General features: G+C 51.0%; 7 protein-coding genes across 7 annotated transcripts; 2 read left to right on the top strand and 5 right to left on the bottom strand.

Annotated features, from left to right (window-relative positions):
* Positions 1–137: 137 nt before the first annotated feature.
* On the bottom strand, positions 138–709 carry BKA67DRAFT_544538 (uncharacterized protein). Its single transcript, XM_046101275.1, has one exon. It carries the CDS (start codon positions 606–608, stop codon positions 318–320), a length of 291 nt encoding a protein of 96 aa, XP_045963612.1. The 5' UTR covers positions 609–709; the 3' UTR covers positions 138–317.
* A 1,458-nt stretch (positions 710–2,167) lies between these two features.
* Positions 2,168–3,519, bottom strand: BKA67DRAFT_14626 (ubiquitin-conjugating enzyme/RWD-like protein). The gene is made up of 4 exons (XM_046095092.1): positions 3,302–3,519; positions 3,152–3,246; positions 2,395–3,095; positions 2,168–2,340 (listed from the first exon to the last, which is right to left on the bottom strand). Exons 1-4 carry the CDS (start codon positions 3,361–3,363, stop codon positions 2,260–2,262), a joined length of 939 nt encoding a protein of 312 aa, XP_045963611.1. The 5' UTR covers positions 3,364–3,519; the 3' UTR covers positions 2,168–2,259.
* A 915-nt stretch (positions 3,520–4,434) lies between these two features.
* On the top strand, positions 4,435–5,202 carry BKA67DRAFT_589491 (uncharacterized protein; the record flags this gene model as incomplete). The annotated part of the gene is made up of 2 exons (XM_046104466.1): positions 4,435–4,592; positions 4,698–5,202. The coding sequence occupies 2 exons, from the start codon at positions 4,435–4,437 to the stop codon at positions 5,200–5,202; spliced, it is 663 nt and encodes a 220-aa protein (XP_045963610.1).
* A 936-nt stretch (positions 5,203–6,138) lies between these two features.
* BKA67DRAFT_544532 (mitochondrial carrier domain-containing protein) lies at positions 6,139–8,149 on the top strand. The gene is made up of 2 exons (XM_046101274.1): positions 6,139–6,846; positions 6,947–8,149. The coding sequence occupies exons 1-2, from the start codon at positions 6,574–6,576 to the stop codon at positions 7,871–7,873; spliced, it is 1,200 nt and encodes a 399-aa protein (XP_045963609.1). The 5' UTR covers positions 6,139–6,573; the 3' UTR covers positions 7,874–8,149.
* Positions 8,150–8,186: 37 nt separating this feature from the next.
* Positions 8,187–11,144, bottom strand: BKA67DRAFT_14925 (endomembrane protein 70). The gene is made up of 3 exons (XM_046095104.1): positions 10,727–11,144; positions 8,575–10,621; positions 8,187–8,518 (listed from the first exon to the last, which is right to left on the bottom strand). The coding sequence occupies exons 1-3, from the start codon at positions 10,806–10,808 to the stop codon at positions 8,500–8,502; spliced, it is 2,148 nt and encodes a 715-aa protein (XP_045963608.1). The 5' UTR covers positions 10,809–11,144; the 3' UTR covers positions 8,187–8,499.
* Positions 11,145–12,491: 1,347 nt separating this feature from the next.
* Positions 12,492–14,102, bottom strand: BKA67DRAFT_510875 (major facilitator superfamily domain-containing protein; the record flags this gene model as incomplete). The annotated part of the gene is made up of 3 exons (XM_046097363.1): positions 12,492–12,574; positions 12,631–12,828; positions 12,905–14,102. 3 exons carry the CDS (start codon positions 14,100–14,102, stop codon positions 12,492–12,494), a joined length of 1,479 nt encoding a protein of 492 aa, XP_045963607.1.
* Positions 14,103–17,079: 2,977 nt separating this feature from the next.
* Positions 17,080–20,905, bottom strand: BKA67DRAFT_510356 (uncharacterized protein; the record flags this gene model as incomplete). The annotated part of the gene is made up of 2 exons (XM_046097321.1): positions 17,080–20,674; positions 20,739–20,905. 2 exons carry the CDS (start codon positions 20,903–20,905, stop codon positions 17,080–17,082), a joined length of 3,762 nt encoding a protein of 1,253 aa, XP_045963606.1.
* Positions 20,906–21,616: the final 711 nt, after the last annotated feature.

Here is a 21,616-nt window from a genome sequence, read left to right as displayed (position 1 = left end):
GCATTACAATCTATCCATCATGACTTGTGCTACTATTATTTCGTTCGTGGCTTGACACTGATATCCACTGTTCCTTAGAGGTTGGAGGTAACTTTTTTTCTTCCTTTTTTTTTTTATTAATTTCTTTTTTCTTGTTATCGTAGACAATGTTGAATCTTAGAAGACAAGACTCTGGAATCAGGAAAGTTGGTCGAGTTCACTCAATATATAACACTTGTTCCGTGAGCACGTTTTCTTGCTGACAATCGCCATGATATCGTTCCTGGCTATTCCCTACCGTTTAAGAAACCATAAGTGTCTGTATCGATATCCACTGTTCACCACCACCAATTCCCAATGTTCCACTTTCTCACAGCCGACTGCCTGCCAGTTGCTGATGATGCCCCTCGACCCTCTGCCATGTACCGTGTAACATCGAAAGCTCTCCTCGCACCCCAGTATGACTCAATGACGGAAAGCAAATCGTTGGAAACGACCGGTTGAGATGGCGACCACACCGACGCCGGGTTGTGCCTCTTGACGGACCCAACTGCCGTCGTCTCCAGTCGTGTCTGAGGAAGTCCCGAGTGGCGGTATGACAACTTGACCTCGAGGAAGTTGGTCCTCATGTCTCCTAGTTGGTACTCGAGGTCGGCGATGAGCGAGTCGGGCTCATCAGGCTCGGACACAGCCTTGGCTGGTAGTTGTATTGGGCCAAGGCCGACGTGCGCAAGAGTCAGATGGCTGGAGCCGGGGCTAAAGGTTCTGGGCGTATCCCTGTTCATCAGCTCGATTATGGTGTTGCCTTCCGTGGGTATAACCTCTAGCCGGACGTCGTGGAGGTAGCCATAGATCTGACCGGAAACCTCAACGGCCACCTAGACAGTTGCACATCCATCATTAAGCGTTGTTCTTTCTGGGACCATTCTGATTTGTGGTATAAGAAGACTTGGGTCCAAGAAAGGATTCCCGTCTTCATGGACAGACGGCAGCGAACCGCTTGGTTGGCGGAATCCATAAGTGTCAGAACCGTCGTATCCAAGAGGCATGACAGGGTAGGGATCATATGACCCTTCCGAAGAACTGCTCCCGAAAATAGACATTCCGCCCTGGCTGGATGTTGTCCGTCCTGGTTGATGGGACGTGAAAGAACCAGTGCTGGTCTCACGACTTTCAACACTATAGCGACGGCAGGTAGCCCTTGAAGAGGACATCCGTCCATTGGAGAATAAGCGCAGCTTATCTAGCAACTTGGGAGTTTGTGCGCGGAGGATATTATAGCTGGATGTCTTCCCGGCGGACGAATTCTGATTCGTAGCGCGAGGAGTGATGTCGGAAGGATTGCTGTCCCCATTGTTATTCTCGGAGCTTGTATTAGAACCTCTGAAAACAGGAGTAGGGCTCCTATCGAAGGAATGACTCGAAGTCCGGTTGCCCACCTTCACGACCTGTAAAGGTTGTGGGCTTAATGCGATGCTTGCCTGAGTAAAGTGCATAGTGATGCGGCTAAGACTGGCTTAAATGTCGTTCGTGACCTTATCTAAGAGGTTGATGATTGTATTTGGTACTGCTGTCTCATGGCCCCCGTGACCTGCTGCCCCTGGTGCAAGGTAGTCACTGTTGACACGGATTGCACTTGTCGCTGGTCGCTCATGGCAGCTCCTGCCTAGGTACGTGTTCAGAGGACGACAAGTCGTCCATATTTCAAATCAAAACCTCAACTCTTGTGCAACGATAAACAAAGCTTCATTGTCTCTAAGCTATTATCCAAGACTATCGTTACCATCATGGCTTTTAATCTTTCTAATCCTGTAGTACTGCCCTTGCTTCGGAAAACTGTCAAACCCCATCCAACACGTACATATAAGGACTTCTAGACGCGCCATCACAAATGGCTTGCGATTTGGAAACCCCATAGCAGCCACCAGCCTTGCCTCTTTTGTGACGATCATCATGTGGTGCGACTAAGGCTGGAAGTACTCTTACCGGAGTTATATAGTCGAAGAAGAAAAGCAAATGTCTCAGCCCATCCCAGGACAACAGCAAGTTCCAGCACAGTAAACCTGTCAGCTGCCCTTTCCGGACAATCTCGGGCATGTCGTGATTCAGAACGCGGTTGCGTTATGACCTTCAACAATGCGAGAGCAAGAGCCGCAATGGTCAGAGATATCGGATGGTAGCGGAAGGGTCGCTGCGAATAGCACTACGAATATGGGCGAGGCGGCACTACAACACAAACTGGACCAAACATGCGAAAGAGTGGTGCAGCAGGATGTCTTCTTACGCGGAATGAGCTAGTGTCCTTAGGAGATTGTCCTTTACAGCTTCAACATCATTATCTTCCATACTTAGGAAACGGATCTGGGTATGTCAATGTTAATTCTCCATGGAAGAAATTGAACAATTCAAACTTACCACATCTTCGGAACCGCCTGTGCTCCCATATAGTACTGGTTCTGACAAGCTCGCTGCAATACCTTTCTTCACCCTCTCCTCCCATACACCTTCCCAGTTCCACTCTCCAGGGTTTCTTATAGGAGCTGATGGCAGAGGGGCCATGTCACCATCGCCATCGCTAGCGCCTGTAAACACCTTGCCGTTGTCCTGCCTATGAGCACGCCATGCATGCCATGCTCCAGGGTTACCAGCTGCCTCCAGTGGAAGAGAGTCAAGGACATCTTCATCATCGAAGGTGCTCCGGATATACCTGAGCACTTCAAATGTGGATATCTCTCTCTTTTTTGTGTCGGCAAAGCCAGGGGAGTCACCGATTGCGGAGTTTTTAGAACTTGACTTGCCGCTGCTAGCCACTGAGGCAGCTGCTGCTTGACGAGGAGGCGTCTGGACGGGCTGCGACTGCGCGGCTATGTTCCTTGCGCGGCGTCCAAACCATTCAGAAAACCCATGGCGCAGGCTAAAACCGCCGGGAGGAAGGCGCTCTTCGTCCGTTGCACTTACCGTGCCGTTGTCTTGAATGTCGGTTGTGTACATATAGGTTGTCAGGGGAGTGATGAGCGGATGAAACATGTCAGTGGCGAAGGTGACCAAGGGTGGAAGTCTGGGATATGCATCAGGATAGGATATCTGGAAGCGTAGAACTGCGGGCGCATATGGCCCTTCTCTAACATCAGCATGGTCGAGCTTGTTGACGAGCTCCGGGACAAATGCTCACCATCTCGTACAAAGATGACGCCAGACCACAGAGTCGGGTCTCCTGGTGTCAGGCTGACGAATATGCCATCAGGACATGCCTGCTTGAGCCCAGCACTGTGCAAGGTTAGCCCCTTACTTCACTAGCGTTCGACGTTGTTCAGACACGTACAATTCAGCGAGAAGGTGTTGTTTTCTCAAAGCTGGCAAACTGCTCAGCTTGGCAGAAGCCATATGGCTTTTGAAAAGGGGGTGATTGTAAGGTAGGTTTAGGAACTATGTGGTTGACAGATTGAAACGGTTTCTTTGGTGTCAAACGCATTGGAGTGGTTCAACGGGCCCAATCGAGGTGGTGGGGCACTGACGAGGCCGCTATGCCGGTACTAAATTGTCTCTGTATGCTGGAGGTAGTCCGTATGTTGTGCCCATATTCGATTTTACTTGAGGTGGTCCGAGTGAGCAAAAAGCCGATACGTAGCATACATGAGGACGGATCCGTAGGCAATACCGAATAAGCCTAACAGTACGGTAGGATATCATCCCACACAGAATCTCCAGGTCTGGGCACACGACCTGAATTCAAGCCCATGATCTCTCTGTGCTAGTGGCTTACCTACACTCTAAATTAGCAATGCGTTATTGCTAGTGACGCTCTTTTTGACCACCACGGGTCATTTACTATATCCTAGACTGGTGATCTGTTATTGCAACGTCTTATCGATGGATGCACATGGACTTCAGGCACGGGGTGTGCTGGCTTCTGTATCTACTGATCGGCACTTCTGAAAGAAAACGCGCCAAGATTCCGCACCTGCAAAGTACCGCATTGCCCCTCCATCGCGGGGTCCTGAATGAAATGCATGTGAAGTCAAAACCATGTTGGTACCTGGCAAGCATATTCGAATACTGCTGGCTTACAAAAACAAAACGAAAAAAGTATATACTCGTCAGTTTTATGTATAGTATAACCGCAGATGTTGTTTGTGTTCGATTTGGAACCTAGTTCGACTCTGGTTTCCGTGGATTGTACAGTAGCTGTTTGTTGTACTTGATTAGATTCCACTTAATAGACGGCCGCCTTCGGGCGAATGACGCATATTTTGACAAAGCCGCCCACCCTTCATTGGGCTTTGCCTTTGCCTTTCTTCCCTCATCTTCACTACATACTGTCAAGTGCATCGCTCGGCCAGCATTTAACTAACTTATCTGGCGCATCATTCTTGTCACTCAGTGCCAGCGTTCTGGCCATTTAAGATCCGTACACTTGATACAAACGCCCCCCTCTAATCACTCCTACTATCAGCCATGGCCGGAAAGAAGGGCGCTGGTGAGAACACCAAGAAGGCTTCCGGCAACGCGAAGAAGGCCGAAGCAGCTGCGAACAAGCAAGCAGCTCAGGACCGTCAGAAAGAAGCAGCAGAGTCAGACCAGTGGGGCAAGGGTGCCAAAGATAACTCCAAGAAGTGAGTTCCTTATTTCATCCCTTCGTTCCTTCGTTCGTTTGCTTGCATTTATTCATCTACCTTACTTCTCGGGCTGTGAGTGGTTGCTGACTCGAGGAAATAAAGACAAGCCGAAGCTGAGAAGAAGGCCGAGGCAGCCCGCAAAAAGGCAGAGAAGGCCGCCCTCGAAGCCGAAGACGAAAAGGACCTCCCAACCAAGGGTCCCAAAAACAGCAAGACAGCGACTAAGAAGACGGGACGCGGCACACTCGACCTCTCACAGCTCGACGCCGCAATGCCGGCCCTCAACGCTTCCGGCATCGACAACGCTCTCGATGCCCTTGGTGTCGCCGGCAACTCGCAAGACAAAGTCGACAAGCATCCGGAGAGGCGATTCAAGGCTGCCTATGCTGCTTTCGAGGAGCGAAGGCTCACGGAGATGGAGACCGATGGCAGTGGCGCAGGCCTCAGGTTGCAGCAGAAGAAGGATAGAATCCGAAAGGAGTTTGAGAAATCTCCTGATAACCCGTTCAACCAGGTCAACGCGCAGTACAACTCGACGCGAGAAGACCTGGCCGATATCCGACAGAAGGAGAAGTCCAAGGTTGAGACCAGACTCGGGTCGAAGTAGAAGCTTGGCCACAAGTCTCGTAGGAGGCATACCCTACCTGGTGGGAGTTGCCACGGCGCGTCGAAAGGGGCCGTACGTTCGAGATCGTGCTGCCGGATACCGCCAATTGCCAGACCACACCTACCGGATGAATGCCTATCGTATGGCCATGAGGCTTGTGAAGTGCCCGGAAAAGGCCCTCGGACAACACGGCACGTATACAAGTCCTGGGGGGATCGAGGACCGCGAACCAACCAAGGAACACGGCGGAGTCGAAGGGTGTCTCATGAGTGGTATAAAAACTGGGCCGACGAAAAGAATTCCTCGGACGAATATGCCTTAGACAGTGGCATCTCGAAGCCCTTGAATGGAAGTGATGTGTCGTATCAGGTCCACGATATCGAGTAGGTATTAAAGCGTTCGTTTGTTACTAGAACAGATAGACCATGGTAGCGCCAATCTCATTTTCACTGACGAGTTCATAAGGAGACCCCGGGAGTCATACTGTGTAGACATCAGTGGTTGATAAGGGTGGAAAGTCGGCGATGCAACACAAGCTACAACAGGTGGTTCGTCTGACCACGCCAGTAGATGTTCAACTCATATGATTGTGTGTTGTGGACTTTTTATTTTCATTTTCATTTCATGTACAACTTGACAGAAATTTGGACTAATTCGCTCACTACTCACTGTTCACCCACATCACGTTGACTTTGTGCAGGTGCGGGTTTTGGACTGGACCCAGTGAGACTTGACCACCAGCAGAGAGGGTAGGGACACCAAGGCATGCATGCAACTATCATCTCAATGTCAAATGGTTGCAGCGGGGGAAAAGTGAATGAGTTGTGTGCATAGGAGCTCGGCAATGTTCGGCTCGCTACGGGAATGTGGAGGCGGCCAGATACGCAAGTACAGCGTGCACTCCGTAGATGTTATTATTTAGTCTAGCAGCGGACATGACGTCCGCGGTTAAGCAAGTCGAACTCCGGAACAGCAATTGTCGCCCAGCGCTGCGCATTTGCCTCGCCCACTTTTCGAGACCAGCGGCCCTCTTTCCCCGGACCTGAATCGCTGTGCATGGCCCTCGTGACCATTTATTTTTATTTTGCGATCGATTCCGAGTCTTGAACGAAAAGACTACCTTGACTTGCATCTGTTCTGCCGTAGTTTCAGTGTCATTGTTTAGTGCTTCGTCTTAGTCTTCCTTCGTCCCGAAAAGCCTTAAACCACCTTCACGATCGATCCGCCATTGCCATACACTATCGAGGCGAAGCGGCCAACCAGGACGCAGATATTACACATCTCCCCTGACGACCGGCCCAACAGCTCACAACCTCGAGGTGTACAGAACTGTTTGTCTCAGGAGGGAGGAACACGGCAAAGAGCGAGGGAATGCCGGCGCAAGATGCTTCTACGCCCGATATACCACTCTCAAGAGAAGGTCACGCGGACGCCCTCGTCGGCACGATGGACGGCATCGTCAAGAAGGCCGGGAGCGTCGTCATAGGCGGGAGCGGAAGCACGAGACCGGAAAGGTTACCACAGACACCCGACGACGTCGACGCCTCGGCCACGACAGCGCCCGCCAAGAGGAAAAAGCCCGACAAGCACAGCATGGACTACATGATACGCTCGGGTGTTGCGGGTGGACTGGCAGGGTGTGTTGTAAGTACCACATGAGCGGTTGGCCCGGAGAAGAGACCACCATTGGGGGGTTTTAGTAGAGAGGCAAACGTGCTAACGGGACATTGAAACCCCCCATCAGGCCAAAACCACAGTCGCGCCTCTCGATCGAGTCAAGATCCTCTTCCAGACCAGCAACCCCCAATTCGCCAAATACCAGAACTCCTGGGCCGGCTTCGCCCGCGCCGTGCGCGACATCTACGCCAGCAACGGCATCGCGGGTCTGTTCCGCGGCCACTCCGCCACGCTGCTGAAGATCTACCCCTACGCGGCCATCAAGTTCGTCGCCTACGAGCAGTACCGCTCCATCATCATCGGGTCCAGGGCACAGGAGACGTGGTTCCGGCGCTTCATGGCCGGCGCGACGGCCGGCGTCACCTCCGTCTTCATCACCTACCCCCTCGAGGTCATCCGCGTCAGGCTGGCCTTTGAGACGAAGCACAGGAGCTCGGGCCTCGCCGACATCTGCAAGAAGATCTACCACGAGCAGCCGCTACCCAAAGCGACCGCCGCCGCCGCCGCCGCGAGCACGGCGCAGGCGGTCACGCCGAGGTCGGGATTCGTCAATTTCTACCGGGGCTTCTCGACGACCTTGTTGGGCATGATCCCGTACGCGGGCATGTCGTTCATGACCCACGACACGGCCGGCGACGTCTTCCGGCTGCCCTCGATACGAGAGTACACGACGCTGCCGCAGCCCGCCAACGCGCCGGCCGACAAGCCCGCCCCGCTGCGCGCGTGGGCAGAGCTGACGGCCGGCGGCATCTCTGGCGCCGTCTCGCAGACCGTGTCGTACCCCCTCGAGGTGATCCGGAGACGCATGCAGGTCGGCGGCGCGGTGGGGGACGGGCACCGTCTCCGCATCGGGGAGACGGCAGGTCTCATTTTCAAGGAGCGCGGCATGTCCGGCTTCTTTGTCGGCTTGACCATCGGCTACATGAAGGTCATGCCCCTGGCCGCTGTGAGCTTCTATACGTATGAGAGGATGAAGACCGTGTTTGGTATCTAGAGGGAGCGGAGAAGGGGGTTTACGTGTGGCGAGGTTCCTCGACGGCATAAGATCATAGCGGAGTTGGGGCGTTCTTCTTTTCTTCTTTCTGGTGGCATACCTCGGGTGAAAACAAACACAGTCATGTGGGCACAGGTATCCTCATTTTCTAGAGGTTGGAGATTACAAGGATTGGAAACACTGCATAGCAAGGCGCGGCAAAGGAATGTCCATATAGACGGTCGTCTGCACATCAAGTATCCGCACACAATAGAATCGAACTGGTTCATCGTCCCATTTCCTGTTGACCTGGTCTAGGTCGTGATGCATCATGATGGTCCCAAGAAACATTTCGTCTACATCACGGCGGAAAGCGCCCTACTCGTGTATCTTTCCACACCAACGAGAAATGCAGTCGACTTATGTACAAAATGATACCAATTGGACATCTCCATCGAGCTGTGACGCTGATTCAACAGACATCCGAAAAGCAATTCCTCCTAACGCCTAGCCTGATCGTTCGAGATCCCGCGCCGAGATATGCTTGGAAAGGACAAGCTGCATTATATCCGTGTCTATCAATTACATCGTCCATTGTTTTGCGGTTATTACTCTGCCTTGTTAAAGGTAAACTCTGAAGCAGCACACTAATCTGCCTTGATGGCCCTGCATACCGAATTAGCATCACGCATCTGCCAAAGCACGCGCCAAGATAGACCTACCCATATATCCTCCTCACAAATGCATAAGCAGTTAAGAAACCCACGGTGCCTGTGAGGAGCCCATAGACACAGGAACCCATGAAGCTGTACGTGAAGAACAGCATCGAGCTGACGAAGCCCGAGATATGTAGTTTAGCAAAGTAGTACCAGATGCAGTACAAGAAAATCCAAAGAGCACTTCCTCCGCCGACCATGAAGGACTGCCACCACCAGTGGTAGTTTTCAGAGCAGAGCTGGACGTAGACGGTCACGACTGTTACCTCCGCGATGGTCAAAATCAAAATGACTGATACCACCGCCAAAAAGCCGAATACGTAGTAGTACCCGCTCTTGTCTTGCCACATAGACTGGAAGACAAACAGCAGCTCGATGAAGATTACGGCAAAGGGGATCAGTCCAGCGAGCAGCACCGCCTGCAGGCTCTTGATGTACCAAGCCTGCCGAGGAATCTGCCGGGGGATGCCGCTCGTCTTTGTCGGGTGTTCCCATGCCCCGCTTCTGACAAAGCCGTACCATGAACCGACGTACACGAGAGGCACTTGAATACAGAGCCAGAGCAGCAGGATAGCAATCAACGTCCCAAAGGGGATAGCCGTGCTGGACGCCTGAGCCCAGACGAAGAGGTTCAGTACGAAGATGAGGCCGAACAAGAGGCCAGGGAATAGCATTGCTGTGACCAGGGCATTTTTGCCGAAATGCTGGCCGTCAAAGCTCTTGTAGACTCTTGCAGAAAAATAGCCAGAGAAAACGCCGGCAAACACGAAAAGTCCAACACCTGCACTAATAAAGCCACCACGGAAGCTGGGGTTGAGAACACCGATTGCGCTCAGGAACACGAGACCGATTGCCATGAAGAGCAGCTGCATACCAGACCCAACCAATGGAGCCAGGAGGTATCCATAATCGGGTTTCCGGAAAACATCAGCATGGAGCAGCTTCCAGCCAGTGACGTCCTCGAGTCCTTCCTCGTCAGATGAAATGTCGTCCTCGCCATCCACTGGGCCTTCTTGGTCTAACAATCCCAGCCCAGTGGTCTTCTCTGATCTCGGAGTGCGGGCATCCGATCTGCGGGCACGCTTGACACGCAGCTTGCCATCCTCCGCCGAGACCTCTCTGTAGCCTTTGATGTCGGTTCGGATGGTTTTTGCTAGGATCATGAGGGTGACACCAGTCAACAAACCACAGATAATGAGCGAGTTGACAATGGCCAGCCAATGAATCTTGGATCCTTCTTCCTGATTTACAAAATACAGATCCCAGCGTCTGTTCCACTCAATGGAGTCGTCCTCACGGAAGTAAACAGAATAGGTATAGGGAATGGACAGAGTGGCATCATCATCCGCCTCCTCGTCCTCGGGATAGTAGGACGAGTCAGGGTACTGCATGGCGAAGTTTGTCGTTTTATTAGGGGTGATGTAAAGCTCAAAGTGCTCGTCGATACTGTGGAGATCGGCGGGACATCCGTTCTCGCGCTTATTACTCTGGCCGATGCTCTTTGTGTAGACTTCGAAGCCGACGACGACCTTTTCGCCCCTCTCGCCAGCACGGCCAGGTGCCTTACGCCATCGGATAACAATGGTGTGGTGATTGTTGAGATAGTACCTTGGCTTGCCCGAAGAGTAATCGGTAAAGCCAAGCTTGAAGCCAGCGGCGTAGTACTTTCTTGTCTTGTCGACCGTAACAAAGCTGGTGGCGCCGGGGAGATTATCCACAATCCATTCAACCACATATCCATCCTTGACAAGCTCCTTGGCTCTCTTGAGGTCTTTTCTACCGACTTCCTGAGTGCATAGAAAGTTGCACTCGCTGTCTTTTCCCACGGTCAGATCGACGTCGGAAGTGATAATGCGATCACCGCGCAGGACCTCGCCGAGGTTCAACGATATACTCTGTCCGCTGAGCAGTCCCCCGGCCGAGTGTTTCCCCGTGGGAGGGCAGACGAAGGGCAAGTCGTAGTAGGCGTATTGTAATTGGGTGTTGTCGGAATAGACCTTGTTGACCAATAAGGGGATCTGTTCGCTGTCTTTGTAACTCTTTATTGACCAGCCTGCAGCAGAAGGAAGAGAGTTAGAATCAAAGGTAGGACCTGCATCTTGCGAGCATGTTCGTTTACAGCCGCGCTGATAAGGTACGAAGGGTATACTTTACTTACCCGGGATATAAAAGGCTTGGGCCTGTGACAGCACAAGCGAAGACAGCAGCCATTTCAAGCCGGCCTTGCCGAGATTTCCCATGTTTGCGATGTGTTGGTGAGAATTACAGTGCCGAAGAATGCTGTCAAACACTAACTTTGGATACCAATCGAGCGAACACGGGTCTGTTCTGCAACTAAATCTGGGCGTTTCTATCCCGAGTTGTTATCAAAGTTTAGCGGCGTATTATCGTTCCACAAATAGTTGCGGCTTGTCGTTTGTATGCTGTAACCTGTCAAGTGCAGAGACAATTGAGAGTTTGCAGGGCGCGTTTTGGACAAGCAGATCTGTAAGTCAGACAGACAGACGTACGCCTCTTGCTCTTTGGGAGTCCAGCGCCGCAAATCCTTCCGGCTGTGGTTCAGTAGGTTCTTGTCCTGGTCCTTGAGTGAGACCGCGCCACACAACAGGATGACTGTGGGCTAAGAAGTGGTGTTTTCGCAGGGCGGGAGCGGCAGCGCGGGAGCAAGAGTAATACAAAAGCAAACGAGTGGAATTGGTACGGAGTACCCGGACGACGGTTCAAAGACAGTACGGGTAGGGACCGCGGGATTCTCTGCGCTTGCTGACAGTAAATACGAAGATCGGCGGCGAACCCTCACTCCAATAGCGGCAGGCAATGTGTCGCTGATACGTGGGTGAGCTGACGCGTGTTAATCCGAGCACAAAGCGTTTCTTTCTAAAACAATCCGATGATGGCTCTCCAAAAGGCAGCTAAGACAATTTTGTGAGGCAATACGACCATCGAATAGGGAAGGACCTAGATTGGAGGAAAGGAAGAACAAGAAGAAGAGGACGAAAAAAACTGGAGCTAGACTGTATGAAAGACTCGCAATGGATCAATACAAACTGCCACCCTGCACAGATACGACTCGGGGAAGGAAAAGGAGGAAACACTTGGTCCAAAAGCAATCGTGGAAAGGTAATTAAGGTTGAGTGCCGACGTAGATTGACATAGATTACAGTAGCGTACCCGCTGTCGTCGCTCAGTGAGGTTGAATCCGTCCAGGGGTCGTTCATATGCAAATATGCCCGTAATCAGAGCGCAGGCGCACTATTAAATGGGGGAGGGAATATGGAGAAACAGAACGGCCTCGAATCACTGGTTGGAGCTCGCCTGTGCTGCAGCCTACATGCCTAAGCTCACAAATTTGGCTTGGCAATCATTTCATCCCACTCTGGAGTTTGCAGATACGCTGGTGGGCCTATTCGCTGGAGCTTTGAACCCTGCATTCACTCTCAATCCCATATCCCAGGCAATCCCTGCAGGCGCCTTTATCCTTTGCGAGAAAGTCCGACATTGCCAATAATAGGATATCCTCCTACCCATGGATGAGTATGTAGGCGCTTGGACTGCATACGAAAACCTTCTGCAACGAACATTGCTGGTCATTTACTGACTCAAAGCTCGCAAAGACTCGACACGCTCACTGACCAGATGGACAGCTGTGCACAACCTTGAATACCACGCTATCTGGCATGTCTGTTGGGGCAACGTTAAGGCGTATCAAGAAAGGAAACCGAGTATAGTGAGACCAACCAACCAACTAACCAACCAACCGTCATGTTGTATTCACCCAGTCAAAGGCATCAACAACTAGTTTAACCGGCAGTAGCACAACAATCATCTGCGATTCAGCACTATTCTATTGCTATGGCCCAATTGATTGAACCTATACCTTCGTTCCTTCAGCCAACGCTGCAGCTTCTGCGCTCATCCATGATTTACTTTGTGGTGGTTGAGATAGCGTACTTGGACTTTGACCGGATCCATGGACCGTACTTGTAGAACACATAGGGAACCGGCACTGTGTTGCGCTGTTAGTTTGCCTCTTCTCTTGTCTTTCTGTAGATAGATACTGACCCAAAGCAGCACTGATACAACCTAGAATTGTACAAGTATACGCGACTCCCAGGTTCTGGTAGAATGGTATACTGGCAACGACCATTCCACCACTTGCCATATAACGAATCAAAGTAACGCTGGCCAGGGCGCTGGCCGAGTACGTCTCGTACGCGTCGATGATGTATTGATAGCAGGAGATGAACACACACAAAATGCCTGCCCACCAGTTAGCAAAATTTGTCTTTTCACGTCACCGCAATCGAGAGAGGAAGAATGGGGTCTAAACACTCACCATAGCCGAACAAAACACTAGCCGCCAGCGGACTCCAGATCGAAATATCTGGGCGTGCAGTCCAGCCCATCCAGAACAACGAGATCGGAATCGCGAAGGCGCCACCAAGCATACTGAACCACAACCGGAACTCTGGAGGAAGACGATCGCCTCCTGCCTCCTTGATCTTGTGCAGATCGTGCTTAGCCCACTTGTAAATGATCGGTACGAGCGCGGTAGCCCCAAATAGTCCAGCTATGATACCCAGGAAACAAATACCCGTGATGCCTTGCGACGTCCCGTACGTGCCAGCGAAGATGTAGTCAAATCCGTCTAGGAAGCCAAACAGCACAACATATACAACGGTTAAATAAAGTGCAATGAGGATGATGATGGGCTCCCGCGTTGTCAGTAATATAGGACGCCAAAGAGCCCGTTTCAAGCGACGCCCAAACGATTCTTGTCGCACCTCAAGCTCAGCACGATACCGGTCATCACCCGTGATGCTGCGGAGATGCGCCGCCTTCCACTTCAGCAGGATCGGAGGATAAGTTTCGGGCTGAAACAGGACGACAAGGCCAAGCACGAAGCCAGAGATAATCAGGGTAATCCATTCCGTCCAGCGCCAGCTGAGGACAGACGACTGCGCAATCCATCCGCCCATCACTGGTCCCAGGAGTGGCCCGGTGAAAGCCGCGTTCGCGAAGATGGGAAACGCCCAGACTCTTTCCAGAGGTCTCCAGAGATCTGATACGCTTCCACCGGCACACGTCAACGGAGTACTACCAAAAATGCCTGCAATGAACCGGAAGGCTAACCAGGCCCCAAAGTTGGGTGCAAGTGCCGATGCCATAATGAAGATCATGTATAGCACCAGTGTGGCGATATACACCGGATTCCGCCCAACGGTCTCAGAGATCGGACCAGCAAAGAGTGCCCCGGCACCAAAGCCGATGAGGAACAATCCGGTGCCCAAAGACGCTGCGACTTCGCTAACGCCAAACTCGGCAGCCGTCTCCGATATTGCAGACGAGTCGATGGCCGAGGCGATGCCGACTACACAACCGATACCCGCCACGGTGAAGGTGCATCTAATCCGTGTGGCAAAACTCCAGTTATGCGGATCTAAGGGGTCGTCGTCCCCCTCATATCCAACAACAAAGACATTCCCTTGCCCGCCTTCCCTGGTGTTCCGTCTCCTGACGTGTATGCCCGTCATAAGGCGTCCTAGGCGGGTGTTGTGCGTTGTCTGGGTAGAAAGGTTGGTCATGGATGCCCCATGGCTGTTGCTTTGAAGGACAAGCTCCTCGTCGTCATCCTTTCCGTCCCCATGGTCAGAGTCCGAAGGTTGATATCGCGGCTCTACTTCCTCCAGTGGTCTATTGGTCGCAACCATGATCTGCTGCGCCGCTCGTGGGACACTCCAGGCATCGTGCTCTCCCACTTTGCCAGGTCGGCAACCACGAGGCGCATGCAGTTGTTCGGAAGGGTGGCATGGTTTCTGAAACCCAAAATCGCTTCCACGCTCTAAATCTCTTTGATGATTTAAGGGGTTTTTGGCCAAAGGTGGCCTCCCTTCCGAACGTATCGGTTTCTCCAAAGTATGCGCAAGCCCTTGCTTGCGGTCAAGCTGTGCCTCGACAGCATGTCGGAATCGTTTGTACTGCAGAAACGATTGCATTATTCTAGATGCTCTATCCAAGGTAAAAGAGGAACAAAAGAAGCACGAATTATACACCCCTGAAAATTCTAATAAAGGAAAAGCAATACTCGGGATACAATGACTTCATCGCATATAGAAGGGACCGTGCGACGACTAAACCCAAATACTCGGTGTGATGACCACTGCTATTTGTCAACTGGGCAAACTTCAGCCCTATGGGGATAATTCACCCGCATATTGGTTTCTCTCTCTTCTCCCTTGTAGGACACAAAATATGGGAATTGTCATTGCAAAATTTCGGTGGAGAATGACGTTGATCTCCAATAGCGTCGCCGGGTCCAACGGCTATAACGGTGACCATTGTAGATCAAAGCTTTGCTGAAATACTAACTGACTAGCGTATTTCAGATAGTATGCTCATGCTATGTTCTTCCTCAATATGAACGAGTCAGCTACCACGAACTTACTCATGTACATCCTGCGTGTTCATTGTCGTCGTGGATCCCCTTTTGACGTTGGAACAGGACATGGTTGCACACAAGCCGTAAACGCTTGTTGTGATTGGTACGCACGGTTAACAGCCATTCTTTTTAGTGATTAGCAAGCTTCAATATGTTACATATGTAGCTCTATTCACTCAGTGGAAGGGGGAGGAAGAAGTCTCACGAAAGATAGAAGATATTGCGGCGTGCTTCTCAACAGCAAGAAGCGTCGGACTTGGAAGGTCAGAGTCAACCTAGATACATGAAGAACCCAAGAGAGAAAATGCAAAAATAAATGTATTACAAGCTGACAATGAGACAACGTTGCAAAGACTATGCGAGGGCTTTGTAAAACCAAGAACGCCCAAGTCAGAGACCTAATGAGATACCAACAATTTCACATTCAACGAGGAGATCCCCCAGCAGCAGTAACAATGTGCATGAGCGTTGTCGAAATTTCAAGCACCGTACGCAGGTGCAGGCGATTCGTACGTGGGTGCCGGTCTCCTTCCTATCTCACCCTCGACCTGGGCCTCCATTTCGGTGTTCATCCTGACCACGTCTTCGTATTTCTCTCTGTCGTCATCGGCGCTAGGTAGTTCGTCGAGAAATGCCTGGATCTGCTTCCTTTCTGTTTTCAGCTCGTTTGTCGGCCTTTCGAGTTTGGCTAGCGAGAGCGACGCAGGATTGGTTGCGCATGTCTTCCTCAGATCATCTGTAGATGTGGCGGCATAGGACGGCATGGCGAGCTTGTTTGATAGGAGAACACTTCGATATATGGTTCGGGATACGAGTCGGTCTGTGTCAAGCAGATAACTTACCAAAAAATACAACCTCGTCCGTTTATATATTCCAGGAAAGGACTTGTAAGTGACTGTATCATCGAACTGTTCACAAAAGCAACACAAATGAGTCTTTCAAAGGAGTATCTAACAACAACCCTGGTGAGTTTTAGTTCCAACTGGTAATACACAATATAAAGCAAAGGATCTGTTTAGATATCGTTGGTGAGATGTCTTTGTTTCTCGACTGGAATTTGATCTGACTTTATGATTAGTTGGCTTTTAACACGAACGACCGTGATATCAACGCGATTGAATCGTCACCTGGCCATACTCAAGACAAAACCGTCGATGGAAAGGATCGAATCCTGGCTCTTGAAATATGGGCCCGATTTTATTGCAGTACGACTGACGTAGAACCTACCGTAAAAGCTGTATTAGGAGAAAACAGAGGAGTAGATATAATTTTGAGTGCCGCATGGTCCAAATCACGCCGGATCTCATATTGAACGGTAGACATCAAGCCCTGTCCTCGGCTAGGTATGGTAGAGCTGTTATCAATACACTTCTCACGACGAAGATGCGTGCGGCTGGCCCGTCATTTCCATCCCATTCTTGCAACATCACGTAACAGAAGCACGAACCAGGTATCAGAAAGTCCAATCAACCGGCAATGGCAGACCCAACAGCGTGTCACGTTATGTCTTCCACTAAAAACCTGACTAGACCCGCCACGCACAACGTTCCACAAAGCAAGGGCAAACTACACTCAACCGTTATCCTCACCAACAGGCTGGGGACAAGGGATAACCAAAATTCGGCGAGGAGAAGTTATTCCGTGCTAGCGGCGGCCTCTTGGCGACTGATATAAGAGTGACAAGAAATGTGGCGAGCGTGTTGGCCTCAATCATTGGCTTTTTGCTACAATATCCAGTGCGTGGTTTGTGCATGTGCAAGATCATGCGAAAACTTTTTCATGTATTGGGGTTTCCATTAACAATAAACAATAACGCAATGTGTGCTTCTAGATGCTATGGTGTAATGCGCGTTCGCAATTCTGGGTATATACAGTGATGGAGCATCTTCCGCTCGGCTATGCAACAACACAAACCACATGCTAAGTATACAACAATCTGCCGGTCCGCACCTTTGCCGGCCCCATTGGTCATCAAAGTCATTCTAATCATATCATATGTACAGTCGATCCAAGCCCCCATACGAGACTCGCGGTGTTTCCCCCTCTTTCCCCTTGCCCTTTTTTGACCCGCGCTACAGATTGATCAAGTCTAGTTCACTGAAATCTGGAGGAGCGCGGCCATAGAGCACACGGACCTTACTGTCGAGGGCGGTACCCTCGTTTGAAATCCAGATGTGCTCGCTGAAAAGCTCTGTGCGCCTGATCTCATCGTCACTGACGCCAAGGTCATCACGAGGAATCCATAAGACCGGGCGGCGAGCTCTCAAAGCTTCGTGCTTGAAGGCGTGCTGCACAAGAGCATCCCTTTCTTCCGGAGTCAAATCCTCGATTTCGTCGTGATAACCGCCATAAAGTGCTTCACCAATAGCGCGCTGAGCTTCTAGGTCTTTCTTCCGACGTTCCTCTCGATACTTTGCCGCACTCTTTACGCCTTGCTCGGCTCTGTCGTATGTGTGGTTTTTCAATGCCTTGCCGCCCCTGATGGCCAGAGAACCGGCATGGGTAAGACCCTTGACAGGCGCAAAGTTTGTAAACTTGTTACCTTTGCGAGGCTTCTCGATCGCCCCGTCAGTGTGTAGCGCCGATTGACCGTTGCGGTTGTGAGAAGGTAGCCCCTCCTTTTCGACCGCCTCGTCATCATCCTCGTTTTCAAGCAAGCCCAAACGATGATCCTGTGCTCGTTGAAACGCCTCATCTCTGAGTACAGCTTCGTCCTCGAACGTAATGGGCAAATACCGGAACAAGGGGCCAAAGGAGTAGTTGAGCAATAATTGGTAGAGTACTGTTAAGATAGTTACCACAATCATGATGATAGCGTGTGGGGTACACGTCAGATTGTTGGCATCATCCCGTACAATAAAAAACAGCCCAATGAGACAGATCTCCATGATGTACAAGCCGGCGAAAGTCTGATTAATTGCGCGGGGGTAGAGCACGCCACCAGTGTCGATAGAGAGGCGGTTGACATACAGCATGGTATAGCGGTGGGCTATCCAAAGCAAACTGAATGTAATGATCGCAAATATCGAAATGAGTGGTGCAATGACGCAGTAGATGAGTCCAATACAAGCGAAATTGGTGTAAACTGGGAAGAAAGAACCCCACTTGACCTGAGGAAGCTTCGTATTTGTGGTCCACTTGTTACGTGCCGTGTTGTTCGTAATCTTCGCAATAATATACCAATTGATCAGGGCTCCGATTTGTAGCAGAGTACCAGAGCTTGTACTGAGAGCCTGTAGAATCATGTAGGAGAAGAAATAGTTGGCGGCCTTGGGAAGCGATGTCGCCAACACGCTTGTGATATTGGTAAAATCTTCCGCGATCTCTCCGAGTACGGTTAAAATACTGGCGGACAGCGAAACAACAAAGAACACCTGAACAAGCAGGAATGCAAAATAAAAGGCCTGTACAATTTCTGACTTCTGAGACCCAGTCTTGGCTCCTTTAAAGCCTGCGAGCGCGTCCATGATGATCGGAACCAAGAACAGGAGCAGAGCAAGCAAGATGGCAGGCAGAACACCGGCAAGGGACTGAACAGCGTTGTGCACCGTTTCATTTTGCTGCAGGAAACCGAGCCAAGGGTACTGCGCAATGAGAGAGTCGATCTGCGAGATGGACGACGTGAAAGCAACGGGTATAGCCCAGAGAATGATCATACCAGCCACAACTGCCATTGATACAGCCGTACGGAGCCATTCAGACCACCAACTTATAGCCATATTATCCCAGAGAACGTCGTTGGGTGAAATTTCGACGGTTCGAGGTGCCATATGTCGGGGGACATGGTGGATCACGCTTTGGCATGCCATGTGAGCGGCAACTTGGTGGTTGAATTGGACGAAAGCGGAATTCATCAAGGGAAAACGCTCGGGATGCTTCTGGTCCTCTTCGATTTCGAGATTCAAGCGTGCGAGCTCTTTTCTGCACCAGAATATCGTATCAACCTTTTCGTTCAAAAGCGGGAAGCCGGGGAGGAAGTCTGGTGTCCACTCAAATTTGGCCAATCGATGGGTAGGCCGGTCTTTTTGCTTGAGCCACTTCTCCCATTCTGCTTGTTCTTCGCCATCTTCCTTGTACTCCTCGTTGTGTGCGATAGGATATTCGATAGGCTCTTCGTCTTTGCCACCGATAAAGGGAATGGCCTCCTTGAACTTTTTCCAACCTGACTTTTCTTCAAATGGGAATTCGGCATCCTCAGCACCTTGAGGAATCGGAGAAGCGAACCCACCGGACGGCGGTTTCCAAAATTGAAACCAACGAGCCCGATCATTCACATACATATCCTCAATGTTACTAACCTTGCGGGTTGTGTTTGTGAATGACTTCAGCTCAATGCTCTCCCTATTCGGCCCAGTGAATTGAGAAGCAGCAGAAACATCGCGTGAATGAGTAAGACGTTGGCCGGCGGTTGAATGCGTGGGCACATGACCCATCACTCCCCGGCGGTCAGATACAGCAGTTGAGGGACGTGGAAGCTCATCTTCGTCAGGCAATCTCACGTGGCGGCGATTGGAACTGCGTGTATCGGGCCTGGCGGACGGTGCTATCGACACGAAGCCATTAGTCGTTTCAATCTGATTGTCGAGCCGACCGACAACGTTCCGAGCACCACCGAAGATTTCATGCCCGGTCTTACCCACGGCATCTGTTCCTCGGCCCAGTCCCTGAGTCAGCCTGGACAATCCTGTTCCCAGAATCGGAACTTTCATCAGGCCACCTTCATCGCGAGATGGACGGGGCTGCTCGTTCTCGTCATGGGTATGCTGATGCTCGCCGTGTTCCATCTCATGAGCTTCCTGTATTCCTTCTCGGACGTCATGAGGAACCTCGTGGTGATCTCCGCTACTAGCGCCTGCGCCGCTCTCTGCCTGCAGCTGGGCCGCAGCATCTTCTTCCTGCTTACGCTGGGCTTTTTCCTGCTTGGTTGGCCTCTTGTTCTTCGATTCCTTTCGGGCTTGCTTTTCTTCCGCCTCTCGTTTTTTCAGCTGTTTCTTCTTACACGCGCGGATAAGCTCCGTCTCTGCCCCTTCGAGTTGCCGGTGGACTTTGTCTCGCTTTTTAATCTTGTCGAGCAGTGGAGTGAAGTCCCGGGTCATGAAGATATTTCGAATGCCACCCGGGAACACATCAAACAGCCCCCGCATTGCATCTTCAGATAGCCATTTCTCGGGAATGGAGCTGACCAAGACTGTCGTTGCCGAAGCTCGCAAACGATGTTCGGCTGTGGTAAGCCAATCCTGTCGTATCTTGATGAAAACTCGTAGCTCGGCGAAAAAGACTCCGCATACCCATATAATAACACAAACAGCCAATATTAAGTGAGCCCAGTACCTGTGCGTCTTTTTGGGACTGACGTTCCCCCAAGCGAGAGTGTCGAGACCAGTAACATCGATGCTCGTATCGTTGTTCTTGACTTGGCCTGTAACATCTTTGCCAATGCCGCCCACATAATTGATGGGTATCAAAATGGGAATGATGACAACAGCCATAGGAATAAAAATGATCAAGAGTGTTTGGAGATATCGTAGGAAGAAATAAGAGTCTAGGCCACACTTGTTCATGATCTCGCGGTCTCGAAAGCGCATAAGGGCATTGACCATGCCCCACGGACTTTCTGGGGGAGGATCGGTTCGTTCGCGTTCAGGCACGAGGTAGGTCTTCGGTTTGCTACAAACCAGGGCGGCATTAGTCACACGGACAAAGGATTACTCACATGCATGGATGGACTTACAAGATTCTGGCGAGCTTCTGTCTGAGAAGAAAGAACAGTCCTGTTTGAACCCCGAAGGTTATCAGAGCGGCACTCAGGGAAGTCACGAAGGCCTTGAGACTGATCCCCTCTGACGCCTGACCCTTTCCTGCATCGTCGGATGTTGTATTAAGGGCAATTGTCGACATGGTGCTGGGTGTCGTTGTCGGTACGCCGACTCGTAGCACCTGGTACGAGGATCGTGAGCAGAAAAGAGAGGGTTGCGTTGCGTTTGCAAGAGTGGTTTAGACTGCGGGAGTATTTAGGGCGTGGCGGCAATGATGGCCGGTATGTTTGTATGGCCGGTGTGTATGTATGCGGCTGTCCGAAGGAAGATGGTTGGTTATCAAGAAGGGCAGTCGTGGATTGGTGTTGGACGCATGTGAGGAACCAAAACTGGGGACCAACTCAGCGTCGAGATTGTAGGACAAGATGGAGTGATTGGCGTTCGTGCGTGATTCAGTTAGAATACATAATGGATTCTTTCTAATGTTAGCTAAAAGAAAAGAAAAAACGACCGTAACCAAGATCCGGCAGCTCGTCCCAAGGGCGGGTCATGCCGCGCAAGGACAAAAGCGCCCCAAGGTTAGACCAGGTTAGTTAACCCGGGATACGATTAAACGAACGTTTTGAAACACGGCGTTTGTGAAATCATCGAGCTTGCTTCAAGACAATTAATTAGATTCGATTGGTGCAGATTGATCTGCAATAGGCAAACCTGGAACTGAAAGGGATGCGCTCAGTGGCCCCCCTGTCACTCTGCTTTAGCTCTAGTTCTAGCTCTGGCCCTAGCCGGGGGGTATAACTGCAACTTGACATCAGAGGCTCTCCTTAGCGAATGAATCTTGCCTCGCCACTAG

The sequence above is a fragment of the Truncatella angustata genome, assembly GCF_020726525.1.
Source record: "Truncatella angustata strain MPI-SDFR-AT-0073 chromosome Unknown BKA67scaffold_1, whole genome shotgun sequence".
NCBI lineage: Eukaryota > Fungi > Ascomycota > Sordariomycetes > Amphisphaeriales > Sporocadaceae > Truncatella > Truncatella angustata.
Note: the sequence above shows the minus strand (reverse complement) of the source record. Positions and strands in the feature narration are given on the sequence as shown.

Bases quoted from the DNA above. Each gene is read 5' to 3' on its own strand.
- BKA67DRAFT_544538 (XM_046101275.1), bottom strand. From the start codon at position 608: ATGAGGACCAACTTCCTCGAGGTCAAGTTGTCATACCGCCACTCGGGA.
- BKA67DRAFT_14626 (XM_046095092.1), bottom strand. From the start codon at position 3,363: ATGGCTTCTGCCAAGCTGAGCAGTTTGCCAGCTTTGAGAAAACAACAC. The intron at 3,247-3,301 runs GTACGTGTCTGA...AACCTTGCACAG, and splicing joins CAACACCTTCTCGCTGAATT to TGCTGGGCTCAAGCAGGCAT. The intron at 2,341-2,394 runs GTAAGTTTGAAT...TGACATACCCAG, and splicing joins CAGGCGGTTCCGAAGATGTG to ATCCGTTTCCTAAGTATGGA.
- BKA67DRAFT_14925 (XM_046095104.1), bottom strand. From the start codon at position 10,808: ATGGGAAATCTCGGCAAGGCCGGCTTGAAATGGCTGCTGTCTTCGCTT. The intron at 10,622-10,726 runs GTAAGTAAAGTA...CTTCTGCTGCAG, and splicing joins CCAAGCCTTTTATATCCCGG to GCTGGTCAATAAAGAGTTAC.
- BKA67DRAFT_544532 (XM_046101274.1), top strand. From the start codon at position 6,574: ATGCCGGCGCAAGATGCTTCTACGCCCGATATACCACTCTCAAGAGAA. The intron at 6,847-6,946 runs GTAAGTACCACA...ACCCCCCATCAG, and splicing joins GTGGACTGGCAGGGTGTGTT to GCCAAAACCACAGTCGCGCC.